We start from the raw sequence: 12,853 nt of genomic DNA, 5'->3' as shown, positions 1-12,853 counted from the left end.
AACACTTCATCGACATCACCTCCACCTTACGCTGTCCCAAGTTCACGAGGCCAAATAACCCCGCCATTATTACACGCACCCCGGCTGTCCCGAAGCGAGATTGCCTGCGAATTCCAGATAGCCAACTGGTCCCCAAAGTCGCCATTCCCTTGCCCGTCCAATTGCCTGGGCTGGCAGCTCCCTGCAACGTTCAGGTCGGATCCGGAGATTGGTCTGGCTGCTGGCACGATGGCTCGCGGTGCACCTCGATCCAGGGCCCGGGCCCACGCCCACGAGTTCGTCGTCGTTGAAGACGACACAGCCACCACGGATATTTCCAAGCAACATGCTTCAATAGACGCAAACATTGCTCTCCTTGACAGACATGACACTAATACTGAGAGAAGCTCCCACGACTTCATTGACCACTTGACCGACAAACTTAAGGAGCTGCATATCTATAGCCCTAAGAAGAATCGCGGCGACAGATCGTTACTTCCCATTTCCAACAGCCGTCCAACTCGATTGTCTGTTCACAGTGTCGACACCGAGATCTTCCCACTCCTCGAGGTTGTCAAGGAAGAAGCCGAAGACTGCGACAATTGCCCAGCTGAGACCATTTACGCGCAAGGACCAATCCCTGCACAGCCGCCTCGAGTGATCGAGGGTGTCCCCTCGTTGGCTGAAACAAACGCATTAACGGCGTCTGCTAGTCAGGCACAGGACTCATTTGAAGCCAGCGTCCCCTCTGAAGGTTTGCTCACTGTGTGCTTTTCCTCATGTACCATCGATCCTAACCGCCGCAGTCTTCTCTGTCCTTAACATTCCTGATCACCAACGGTCGCTGAGTATTGATTTACATACTCAGTCGAGCATCGCACGACACAAGGCAGGTCAGTATGACTACGTACTTTCGGTTCCTGGCCTAGACAGCCCGGCCTCGCGAATTGGTCCGCCCAGTCGGGTTCAGGATGAATCGCAGAGCTTTGGCTGCAACGTTTTGGCGCAGAACCAAGGCTCGACCTCTCATGTCTGCAGTCAGGGCAAACCGACTAATACCTACCGAATTCTAGCCACTCCTTTAGGGCATGAGGAAGTCGTGTCACAGCCCGCACATCGTTACTCAGAGGTGGAAGAAGCCATGGCCATCGCCGAGCCCGTCGTTCGACTTCTTTCTCCGACGCCTGTGGGGAACGACACCGCATTGAACAAGACAACGCAGTCAGGTATCACGGTCACCATTGTTGAACAGACCCGGCCGAACCAGATGGAGCCTTCAGCCAAGGCAACTGAAAACAGGAAGGAGTCCTCAGTTGATGTACTTGAGCATTCAAAGGACAGAGTCATTTCCGTATCTACAGACGACAGCAGTTTTCAGGCTCCGCGTACGCCCTCACGATCGACTTCTGCAAGTTCGCAGTCGCGCATAGAGGATTCCTTAGAAGCCATTGATAGACTCGAAGAGCAATTGGAGCTTGTCGATGCTGCCATCACACCACCTAGCAAAACCCGGCGACACCAAGCAGCAAACGATGGGTCGCTTGCTTTGAACAATCCCGCCGTCCGGCGCAACGGCTCCTTACTGAATCATGGCCCAAGCAGTGCCGGGCCAAAACCTGTGACCTCTAAAACCCGCCCAAATCAGAGAAAGTCTGTCTCAATCGTTGACGACAAGAGAGCTACGGGGTATCCGGCCAAAGCAACTCCGACCCGATCTTCTGTTTCCCGGCCAACGAGCTTGCTGCCACCAATCAAATCCACCAAGCCCCCAACAAAGCCATCGTTTGAGCTGCCGGGAGAGGCCGTCGCCAGGCGTTTAAAGGAGCAGCGCGAAGCCCGTCAAGCGCAGCAAGCACAGGACAAGGCTGCAGCCGCAGCGGCAGAAGCGCCTCAAAGAAGGAGATCAACTAAAGCACTGACTCGACCCACGTTTGAGCTTCCGGGAGAGGCAATCTCCAAGCGCAAGAGGGAGGATCGTGAAGCCAGGCTCAGACAACAGGAGGAGGACGAGCGCAAGCGTCGCGAGTTCAAGGCGCGTCCTATCAGGGCGAAACTGAATTCAGCTTCGTACCCCCGCGAGACTGCTACTAGTCGTGCTCGCCAGGGCAAAGCCTCTGAGTCGAGTGAGGCAGCCCAGGTTGAGCAAAGCCCTTCCAAGCGCTCATCGATTATTATGACTCCGCGAACGCCAGTTACAAGGACCACATCAAACAGATCCCCACAGGCTCGAGGCAGAGGCCTGTCCCAAGCTACCGTCACTTCCCAAATCAGCCGTGGTACTTCTACTTCTACTACCAGCATGGGCAAGCGTAGCACGCTATCTGCTGAGGACTTGGAGCAGCAAAAGATGAAGGGCAGGGAGGTTTTTGAGCGGGACAACGGTTACCTTGAGGATAAGGAGCGGGAACGTCGTGAACGTGAACTCAATGCCAAGCTTGCTCGCGAGCAGGCCGCCGAGCGCTCCCGACAAGCGAGCAGAGAGTGGGCTGAGAAGCAGCGACGCAAGCAGCTGGCAGCAGCTAATGCGGCGGCCCGTCAAGCGGTCTAGCCCGTGTTGAGTTTTGTAGCATTGGATTCTTTGGAGTTTTTGGAGTCAGAAAGGTCTGTAGTTTTAAAGCCTACCGTGTAAGAGAGCCTGTTACCACCTCATGTCAATTTCCAACGTGTGTGACCAGTGGCTTATCATAGCGGCTCTGAGAACACTAGCGAGTATGGTGAGGCAAAGAACATCAGTGAGAGCTGTCGAACAAAGCAACAATACCAGTCACCCAGTCTCGAACTTGGTTTCAACTTCAATCGTTCGGCAGTCCGGTTTGCTGTTAATGAGATCTCCTATAGGTATGATACAGCCAGCTAGCACGTGTCTTCCCCCGAGTTTCAGCTACAATAGAAATTCTGCGGCTGGGACCGCCCAGCTCGCTTGGCTGACCAGGCGGTTCCGGCGTGCCGGACCGGGGAGAAAAACGGACAGAGCCGCTCGGTCGGACTAGCGCCGGGTGATAGCGGAGCCCGCCAACGACATCCCGCAAACTTGGTCTCGGTCCTCTTGTCGCCTGGTTTCAAATTCCCACAAGCTTTGTGAGGGAGACGTACCTGGATCCTTCAATACAACAAAATATTGATCAAATACCTGATTCGATCGACGCTTACGAATTGGGAGACAGTCCACATCACCGCAATCCGTTATACATACGAGCAGGGGCATCGTATTCCTCTTGCTCCGCCATCATGAGAAGTTTTGAAGGCCGACGGCCTACCGTCCGCCTGACCCAGGGCATCTACACTGGAAAAATAGTCGATGATGAGGACTTTCCGCGTGAAATAGAGGCCTTTCTTGGCATCCCCTACGCGGAGGCCCAACGCCTCCAACGCGCATCGCACCCGCCGGCATCCTCGGAGACCTTTGACGCTTCCGAATACGGCCCCGCCTGTCCAACGGCAGACCCTTCTATCCCTTCTCATGAGGCTTGTCTAAGCACAAACGTCTTTCGGCCCTTCTCAGAAGGTTCGGGAGAGATCACGAAGAAGGTCCCGGTGTTGGTCTATGTCCACGGCGGGGCCTTCAACTTTGGACGAGGAGCAGACAGGAATCTCGGTGCTTTCGTGGCCTTCGCCAAGAAGGACATCGTCGCTGTGAGCTTCAACTACCGTCTTGGACCGCTTGGCTTTCTGCCGTGTGGCATCGCAGCAAATGAGGGCATCTCCAATCTGGGGCTCCATGATCAGAGGTCCCTCCTGGATTGGGTCCACCAGAACATCGCCCAGTTCGGGGGCGACGCAGAAGATGTCACGGTGATGGGTTTCAGTGCCGGCGCACATTCAGTACGCCACCCCTCGTTCATCTCTTCGCAATCTCACACCTAGAAGGCTTCACTGACACCCACAGCTTGGCCATCACCTTCTCTCGACACCCTCGCGTAAGCTCTTCCGCCGCGCGATTCTGGAATCAGGCGCGGCAACAGCCCGCTCCGTTCTCGCAGCAACGCATCCTCGCCACGAAGCCCAATTTGCGCAATTTCTGTCATACGCCTCCCTCTCTCATCTCCCAAAAGACCAAATCCTCCCCGCCCTCCGCTCCCTACCGCTGCCAAAGCTCCTCCAAGCTTCAGTGGCCGTTTGGACGGAAAACGCGCCGTCGGTCCAATGGCCCTTTCAGCCATCCATCGACGGCAACGTAGATACCGAGGCCGCAATCATCCCAGGCATGCCCATCCGTACATGGGCGACACTGTCTCCGGACCTTCCCTCGCCTCCACCTCTCATCACAGGCTTCAACTCCTCTGAGGGCACAACCTTCGTCCCGGCGTCCGCATCGTCTCCCACCTCCCTGAAAGACTTCTTCGCCGCCCTGATACCCTCCTTGACGCACTCCGACTTGGAGACACTGGACTCCCTCTACCCTCCCGCCTCAAGCTACCCACCCCCGCCAACGCCCGGCCACGGCGCCCAGTTCCGCCGCCTGGCGCACGCATACGGCCACTACGGCTATATTGCGCCGCTGATCCATTCAGCCCACTTTGCGTCTCGCAAGGGCGGGCCGGTGTGGGTGTATGAATACGCCGCGCACGCGGACCTCGGCGCCGCGAACCACGGAGACCACGTCCCCGCCGCCACTCGCGACAGTGACATACTCTCGCCGCACCGGACGCCCGGGTTGTGGGCTACGAGCGAGGCCATGCACGGATTCTGGTCGTCTTTCGTCACCAGCAAGGATTCCGAGGAAGGGCCCAACGAATTGGTCAACTCGAGCGGTATCACCTGGCCGAGGTTTGTGTCCCCGTTCGGTGATTCACCGGGAGGCGCGGACGATCACGTTCCCAAGGATGATGAAGATGAGGTGAGAGGGAAGATTGTCGTCTTTGGGGAGGGGAATGATGAGTTCATGGGCCGTCGTGGGCAGCGAAGGCATGGCACTGTCGCACGGGTGAGGGCGCTGACAGAGGCGGAAGTGCGGCAATTCCGATTCTGGTGGGATCGCGTTGGGTTGAGCGAGGGCATGGGGCTTGCCGGTGAGGACGGAACATGGTTGTAGTTGTCTACCTAGAGCGACACCCATTAAGAGGAACAGGTACTCATGACAATAAGACATGTTGCATCCACGAAATGTCATGCCGGTCTACGACAGAATTATTCAGACTCGACAAAGGAACATCATTTCATACGTATCTAGGAAACTGATTGCCCATACGATATATCTGGGTTGACCAAACATCCATTTTAAACCAATACTTCAGAAACTTTTGCTGCGCGACAATGCCTTGCATTCAAAACAGGCAAAACGTGCTTCTCTGTGAGCAACAACAAGTCATAGCGCCTGTGTGCCTTCATTCTCTCTATGTACACCGATTAAAGTGAAGCAACATGGCTGCGACCGTGGAGGATTTGACCGGAACAACCCCAAATGGTGTATGTATATAAAGAAATAAATCATGTGCGTCGAACGAGTGGTTATAAGCTCCGTGCAAGCGATATGGTGCAAGCTGTAGATGGCAGGCAAATGGCAGCGGAGATGGCCGATATTAATAGTGTAGTTCTCTGAGCAGCAAAGGTGCTGTCGCATGCCATGATTTCCGTGAATCCCTAACGCCGTTTTTTCTTTCCCGACTTGAGCATCGTTTGCCTGGTGGGGACGGTGGGTATCTTCAGAACAAAACCCCAGCAGACTGGTTATCAACAAAGTTTTAGCGTGACTCGCTAGATTTCAAAAGTTCTGCGAGATGCCCGCATTTTGTTGTTGTGGGTAGTGAGAGGGGTTTTCGATCCTGGTGTTACGACGAGCCGGGTTGTCACGGATTACGGGTTGGCCGGGAAGCTCGGTGGGTCGCTGATCGCCATACGGGTTATCGGAGTAAGGATTGTTGCCGTACTGATCGTAGTAGGCATTGCCTCCTCCTCCTCCGGTGTAGGCCATGCCGATGCCACCATCAGACGTATCGGAGCGGTTGCCAGCACTGTAGGAGGACGATGCGTTTGATGGGCCACGCTGGACGCCAGGTCCACGATTCAGAGCGGCCGAAGGGCCCATGGCGCCAAGGATCTCGCCGTCGGGTGAGTATGAGCCGTCGTTGATCAGAGGCTCTCCTGAACGGGTGTCAGTGCCGCGAGTTGGTGATGTTGTGTCCGAATGAGCCGCACCTGTGTTGCCTCCAGACATGGTCGTAGATGCCTTGCGTCCGGTGGATCCGGCCAGAGTGGTGGTGCCCCATCCGCGGTATCCAGCAGAACCATCCTCTTTCATCTCATAAGAGCCGCCGTCACCAAGAGATGGGATCGTGGGGTCCGCGTTAGGGTTGTAGGCGTAATCTTCAACCTCCTTCCGGCGTTCCTCCTCGGCATGCTTGCGCTGCTTCCTCTTGCGCCAAAAGTAAATACCGGCCAAAATGAGCAGCGCCACAGCTGCGATGGGAACAACCACAGCGACAGCGATTTTACCTCCATCTGTGAGACCGCCTTTCGAATCGCTACCGGAGTTGGAAGCGCCGTTCGTTGAAGATGCAGATGCAGAGGTACTCCCGGTCGTCTTGGAGGGGTTGGCAGCCTCGGTCTGTGTGATGATTTGGATGACTGTGCTGGTCTGACCCCCGGGTACAGTTGGGGTGATCACAACAGTAGTTGCGACAACCGATGTTGCTGGCTGTGTGGTTTCAGCAGCAGCCGTGGTTGTCTGCGGGGTGGTCTGCTGTGTCGTGGTCGTCGGAACCTGTTGCTGCGTTGTTGTCTGAACTTGAGATGTAGCCGCAGGTGCAGTTGTGGTGATCAGCGTCGTAGGAGCAGCTGTGGTGGTCTCAGCGGCAGGGGTTGTTGTCGCCGCAGCAGGTGTGGTTTGCTGCTGAGTCGTTTGAGGAGTCGTTGCAGCAGGCGTGGTGGCGGCTACGGTCCCATTGGAAGATGATTCCTGCCTCAAGAAGAGGTGCGGAAACCGACTGGGAAACGACATGTTAGTGATGGTTCTAGGAAGTGGTGAGGTCGCATCGCCAAGTGCATGAGTAGGAGAGATGATGCGAATTGCAGCCGCGGGGAGACGGCATGCAGATTTCAAGAACAGAATGGCAGTTGGGTGCCACGGCTGCAGGATCCCTACGCTCAGAAGACGAGCTGGCGATCTGCAAAGGTGCCGTAGTTGGCTCGGCAAAATGGAGAGGAAGCACAAAAGTTGGACAACTCACCCCCAATACATCTTGGCGCAAAGTGCAGACTGCAGGGCCGAGTACGGTGTGTTTCAACTCGCAGGCGACTAGAAACAGCGCGCTGTCGATTTCAATCGGCTTCAATCGGCGTGCGGCCAACGATAGGGTTCAATGAGGCCGCTGAGAAGAAAGTTGGCGACACGCACGTGGAACAGGCGGCAACGAAGGGCCTGATTCGCAAGTGGCACGGTGCGGCAGGTTGTCAATTGTTTGGAGTTCGTGCGGGAAGGGGAAGAAAAAGGGAGATGTTTCGCGTTTGAGTCGCAGTCTGCTCAGACAAGACGAACGGGCGATAATTGGCGCGGGTGGCTGAGTCAGGTTCAGGTGGTGCCTGCGAAAGCGACCAAGTGCAGACGGTTCGGCTGCGCGTAGCCTAGGTACTACTGCGCGGGTCGGCGGAAAAGGTCGGGCGGTTGGCAGGGCCGAAGTCGAGTTGGGCGAAGCAGCAAGCGCCGCGGAGGTTGCGACTTGTCGATCGCGGTGACGCAAGGAGTGATCAATTGGACGGGAGTAGAAGACCAAAAAAAAAAAAAGAAGAAACGGATTAGACAGTTACAAGGGAAGAAGAAAGCGAGGGGATATGAGGAGCAGTCGGGCAGAGGGGAAAGGGAGGATGTAATAGAACGGGTGGGTGGGTGGGTGGAAGGACTGTCGAATTGTTCGTAGCAGGTCGTGGATTTCTTGGAAGCGTGTCGATTAACTTGTTACTGCTGCCGCCAATTGGAAGGGCAAGGGCAGGGGTTGACGGAGGCGGGAAGGGACACGGGAGGGGAAAAGCAGCGAAAGGGAGGAGGAGGGAGAGGGAGGAACGCTCCGAAGGAGCAGGACAGGAAGCTGGGAATATGTATGTTTTGAGCAAGTGAGATCGCAGGTGGAGCTGCCCGTCCGTCCCTCGCCCTTCCGTGTACGAATACAGGAACGGGCAGTGAACACGGGCAACGAGGTAAGGTAGCTAAGGTAGCTACTACTGCCTACTACTGCAATTGCACTGCACTGCACTGCAGGCGCCATACCAAACCACACCACACCACACCCTACCATCGTCCTCGCATTGCACTCAAACGCACATGGAATCCGAAGCAATTGCAAATGCGGACGCAGAGGTAGACGCGCAGGCACAGCTACATTGGCTTCCCTTCTGCTTCCACAGCCCAGCACAACCCAGCCAGCCATCTTGCCTGGGCAAGTACCTAACGTAATGTAGGTAAGGTAGGTAAGGTAATAGGTAGGCATCTCATCCCATCCCATCTTACCTTGCGGACCCCGTCCCATCCATCCCATCCTGTTCCATCCTGTCCCCTGCTATCCCATTGTCAGTCGTTTGGGGTGCCAGTGGCTCAGCAGCAACGGGCGATGGTTCCAATGGCAGGTTACAGCATGAGGTCACCCTCCGCAGTCATGTCGCCGGCGTGCCTGGCAAGCAACCTATATCGACTTGTCCGATCTGCAGCTCGGGCGCCGACTGCACGGCACCTTACAGCGGATACCCACTTCATCCTACATAGGTAGGCAGCCCAGGTGAGGTACTCGACCAAGCCCTTTCCTCCCTCCCTCAACGCTCTTGAACAAGTTTGACCTCTTTCAGAACCGTCATGTTTGTCTCTTGACCAAAATGAACACTCGAGTCTCGAGACCTGCCGCCAATATTACATCCCGATGTCTCTGTCATCTCGCAGAAAGTGCGGCACATGCCCGTCGAAATTGCGAATCGCTGCAACCACTGCCTTCTTTGGCTGCCCTGCACCACAAAGTCCCCGAGGTACTCTGTACCCTGGCCAGCACAAAAGCCTAAAGGGCTTAGACGCGCGAAGGGAATGCACCTGGACATGTTCCCTTCACTAGGCCACGGCAAGCGTTTGTCCGTCATTAAAATCCCGGGAATGTTCAGTCCTGGATGTCATCTAGTTGAATGCCCGTTGGCGCCCGCCTCCTTTGCGTTTACGAATACCTGACAAGCACTCGCGGCTTGACTCGTCTCGACTCGAGTCCCGTCCCGCCGCCCTTGACAGTCGCTCACAACGTGCTGCGCGTTCCAGACCTTGCCACATGTCGGCCGACAACGAGAAACGGGAGACAAATCAATAAGCTTGGAAATGCACGACAAGACTTCTCAAACGCGACACGCCAGGCGAGTACGCAAGCGACGAAGGCAAAGCACGCTGGTAAGGTTTCACTTGGGGGACAGAAAGACCAGACGAAGAAGCACCCTGGAAGTCATCCCCGGACTCCGTTAAGAGTTGGACTGTCCTGAGTCCGTCCTCCAATAGCACGGTACAGCACAGCACAGCACTGCACTGCACCCGACTGCAATGCACGGATCTCGTTCCTTCTGGAGGCCCTCGAATAGCAAATTGAGCTCATGATTGGGATTCGCGATTTGCTTCGCTACGCCGCAAAGGGGACACCAGAGGGTCTGTCCGCTCTGCTCGTATCCAGAGTGACTGCGACTTGCGCCGGCCTGGCCCAATTTCTCCTCGTCGTCCGACCTACCAACCTAAGCTGGGTAAGTTGCAGGCCTCCTCCTGGCAAACCACGCCGGATGCCGGGGCCAACAGCCCAGCCCAGCCCAGCCCAGTACCCGTACCCGTCATCATTGTTCCCGACCATGTCCACAGTTCGTCGGGCCACTCATCCACCCGCTACTATCCGTTTCCTCGGGTCTTGTTCTCTTTCCCCGTTCCGTGGAGGAAGAAGTCGAACTGGCGCCCTGTCAGGAATGACGAGCAATTGCCAACAACGCGTCCTGATTCCTAGAGTCCAGCCTTTGACTCTCAATCTCTTCCTCATTACTCGCAGCCCAGGCAATACTGTTACTGTGCACATACACAAATAACCCTTCCCGGTGTTTACTTTGCCGCCCGTAGCTGTCCCCACGTCGACATTCCAGCAGCGCCAATTATTGCTGAACCTAGCCGATTTGCCTCACTGTGGGCTTTTGCTTGTGGACCGCTTCGTATCCTGTTGGGGCAAAAAAAAAAAAAAAAAACGGCTGCTGATCTCCAGCGCGTGCCTGTTCGTGTGCAGCCAAGGCAGCGTGGATACAACTGATCTCTTGTGTCCGTACGTACGATCCCTCCGATCGACGATGGTAACGATATGGCGTCAAGCCCACGCTTCTCTGGTCAGATCGGCAGGAGTTGACCCGCTTGACCAAGCGCAGAGGTTGCGCCCATCCAAGCGCGAAGGCGGACAAGGAGGGAATAGGACAGCCAAGCAACACGGCAACAGAACCGATTCTGTGAATGATCGGCAGCCGCACCGGCAGACCTCCTCGGTTCAAGAAACCCACATTGTGTTCTGCGTTCTGGAAGTCGAGACCGCACACAGTAACAGGGTCTTGTTGGCGCAGACTTTTGGAGCCAGCTAACGTTCAGAGCCGCCAGGCGAATTGGCGACTCACCGCTGCTCCGTTATCCGCTGTTGACGTTATTGGTGTAACCTTGGTTTACATCCGACGGCTTATTCAAGCTCCCAAGTCCCGTATTGAGGGGCCGGCGCTTTCGAGATCGGGGTCACATCTGCTGGACTGCCTACCGTCCGCACTTTACATCCGAAGGCCGATCATTTAGACCTCATATCTGCATGCGGCCCGTATCAACCATCAGATTTCGTAGCATTGCTTACATGCGGCTTGCAACCTACGGATAGATGGTCTTTCGAACTGCCTCACCTGACCTGTACACTGTTTCCTTTCCTGCAAGCTGACAGCAAGGACGAGCCTTTGTTCATTCGCAGACAACCGCGTTGTGGAGGCCATCAGTAGTGTCAGTTCTCCGTTATTACCACTGCGTTGGCACATATACCCTTGACCCCCCAGATGACGTCTGGAGTTGGCAAATCACGGCCAGAGACAGCGGCCAGGATTGCCCCGACGTGTCAAGATCTGAGGAGGGATAATTGCAATAACATCAAGATGAGTATATCGTCCCGGCGGCATCTCCTTTTTCAAGCAAGGGATCAACACCACCAGCCCACCAGGCAAAACGTCATGTCTCCTGTAAACCCCTCCACAGCCTCGGGGCACTGACCAGATCCCCTTGCCATTTCGCCTCGACCTATCCATGGAAACCTCTCAAACAAGCAGCAGCCAATCTGCTTTCATTGCATCATCCCATCTTTTGCAAACAAGACCCAACATGGGCATCTGTCCTAGACCATACAGCCCAGAACTCAATCGCTCCTGCGCAACCCCGGTCTTTTGCTCCAGGAGATGACGGCGGCCCTGCGGTGCCCACATTACAGTTCCAATGCCGTTGTCGTTGGACAATGCGGCAAGTCAACCGACTACGCTTACGTGATCCTGAACCTTTTATATGTTGGAAACTTTGAAGCATTCCCTCCTTTGATTGGTCTCATTCTCTATTCAGAAGCATACGGCTGGCACCATGCAAAGATCGGTCTGGCAACGTCACATGAATCAGGAACAAGCAAAGCAGGTGGGCGCCGGTAAGCTAACATGCTAGATTCGCCCACGCGCAGCTTTGCCGCAGATATCAATCCAGAAGTTCTTCAGCAGCGTGGAACACCGCACACGCGTACGCCGCACACGAGGACGCCTCAAGCTTGCCTCTCCAGTCTCGAAAGAGACAGAGATAAGCTGTCGGTCCCCTCTCTCCTCACCAATGGAGGGAAATCTTTATCCAACGGCGTCGTCCCGAAACTAGCTTACTCTTAAGCTAAGTTACCGAGCCCAAGCTCGTTTTCCCAGCCGCCTCTCACTCTCACTGTCTCCCTCTCACACACACACACACACGCATGGCTGCGCCCTCCTTTGAAAATCCAAAACTCATCCCAGCTTCGTACCGACAGCTTCCCATTGGCTGCGGCCCGCGCTCCTCGCCAGTAGAAACGCCACCGAGTGCACCATCGACTGCTAGGCGCAAACAAGAACCACGCCGCTCCACAACATCTGACAAGTGTCCGGATGGTAATAAAAAATAACTTTCTAGTCAAACCTGCTGTCATCGGTGCCGAAAACGCCTGGGAGGGACTCGCCGCCGACGACATACTGCCGATGAGAGGGGCCGCCGGTTCGGGTTCAGTAGAATCGCGAGAGGCGTTGGGCCGTGATGGGTGTTTGATACTGACTCGCAGAAGGGGGTGATCTATTGCGAGTCCACGCACCACGACAGTCAGCAACTTCATCAGCGGACGTCAGTGAAGACAGTGGAGTGGTTGGAGTGTTTCTGCAGTGAACGGCGGAGCGATGGCGGCGTCTGCGTCTGCACATGTCACGCCGGCTGCAATCGGAGGTCAGCACGGAGCGTCTTACTCCTCGTCGGAGCTTACCCGGCCCTGCTCGCATCATCATATCCTCTGAAGCCCACGTCTCGCTGGAGCGTGGCTGGACAAGAGCGAGCAGGAACGGCTTGGCCGTTCGATCCCATATTATGAAAAGTCCAGCCTCTACTGTCGTCCCCGACCCTTTGGTCAGATCTGTGCCTCGCCTTGGTCAAATGCTTGCCAAATTATTGCTGCAAAGGGGCTTTGTTGACTGTTTAAAAACAAAGCAGTAGCAGGATACTTTCGGTCGTTGTGATGCTTTCCATGTGTTCTCATCGTTAATCCAACCAAACGTGAGTTGTGTATAGGTCTTCATCCCGATTTTGCTTCTGTCGCTTCTCTCCCAGACATGCCACTGGATGGTTGCGAAATGAAATAAATAATGTTACTCATAGTCTGTGGGA

At 55.4% G+C, this 12,853-nt stretch overlaps 4 protein-coding genes across 4 annotated transcripts; 3 read left to right on the top strand and 1 right to left on the bottom strand.

Moving 5' to 3' along the window:
* Positions 1 to 228: 228 nt before the first annotated feature.
* Positions 229 to 2,527, top strand: CGCA056_v003210 (uncharacterized protein; the record flags this gene model as incomplete). The annotated part of the gene is made up of 2 exons (XM_037318467.1): positions 229 to 733; positions 786 to 2,527. The coding sequence occupies 2 exons, from the start codon at positions 229 to 231 to the stop codon at positions 2,525 to 2,527; spliced, it is 2,247 nt and encodes a 748-aa protein (XP_037183583.1).
* Positions 2,528 to 3,207: 680 nt separating this feature from the next.
* On the top strand, positions 3,208 to 5,011 carry ache-1-0 (Acetylcholinesterase; the record flags this gene model as incomplete). The annotated part of the gene is made up of 2 exons (XM_037318466.1): positions 3,208 to 3,801; positions 3,866 to 5,011. 2 exons carry the CDS (start codon positions 3,208 to 3,210, stop codon positions 5,009 to 5,011), a joined length of 1,740 nt encoding a protein of 579 aa, XP_037182655.1.
* Positions 5,012 to 5,680: 669 nt separating this feature from the next.
* CGCA056_v003208 (putative serine-rich protein) lies at positions 5,681 to 6,916 on the bottom strand (the record flags this gene model as incomplete). Its single annotated transcript, XM_037318465.1, has 1 exon — positions 5,681 to 6,916. One exon carries the CDS (start codon positions 6,914 to 6,916, stop codon positions 5,681 to 5,683), a length of 1,236 nt encoding a protein of 411 aa, XP_037182654.1.
* A 2,609-nt stretch (positions 6,917 to 9,525) lies between these two features.
* On the top strand, positions 9,526 to 9,999 carry CGCA056_v003207 (uncharacterized protein; the record flags this gene model as incomplete). Its single annotated transcript, XM_037318464.1, has 2 exons — positions 9,526 to 9,669; positions 9,877 to 9,999. 2 exons carry the CDS (start codon positions 9,526 to 9,528, stop codon positions 9,997 to 9,999), a joined length of 267 nt encoding a protein of 88 aa, XP_037182653.1.
* Positions 10,000 to 12,853: the final 2,854 nt, after the last annotated feature.

Source organism: Colletotrichum aenigma (genome assembly GCF_013390185.1).
Source record: "Colletotrichum aenigma strain Cg56 chromosome Unknown KSG_Cg56_contig02, whole genome shotgun sequence".
NCBI classification, from domain to species: domain Eukaryota; kingdom Fungi; phylum Ascomycota; class Sordariomycetes; order Glomerellales; family Glomerellaceae; genus Colletotrichum; species Colletotrichum aenigma.
The sequence above is the reverse complement of the archived record's forward strand: the minus strand, read 5'-3'. Positions and strand labels throughout refer to the sequence as shown.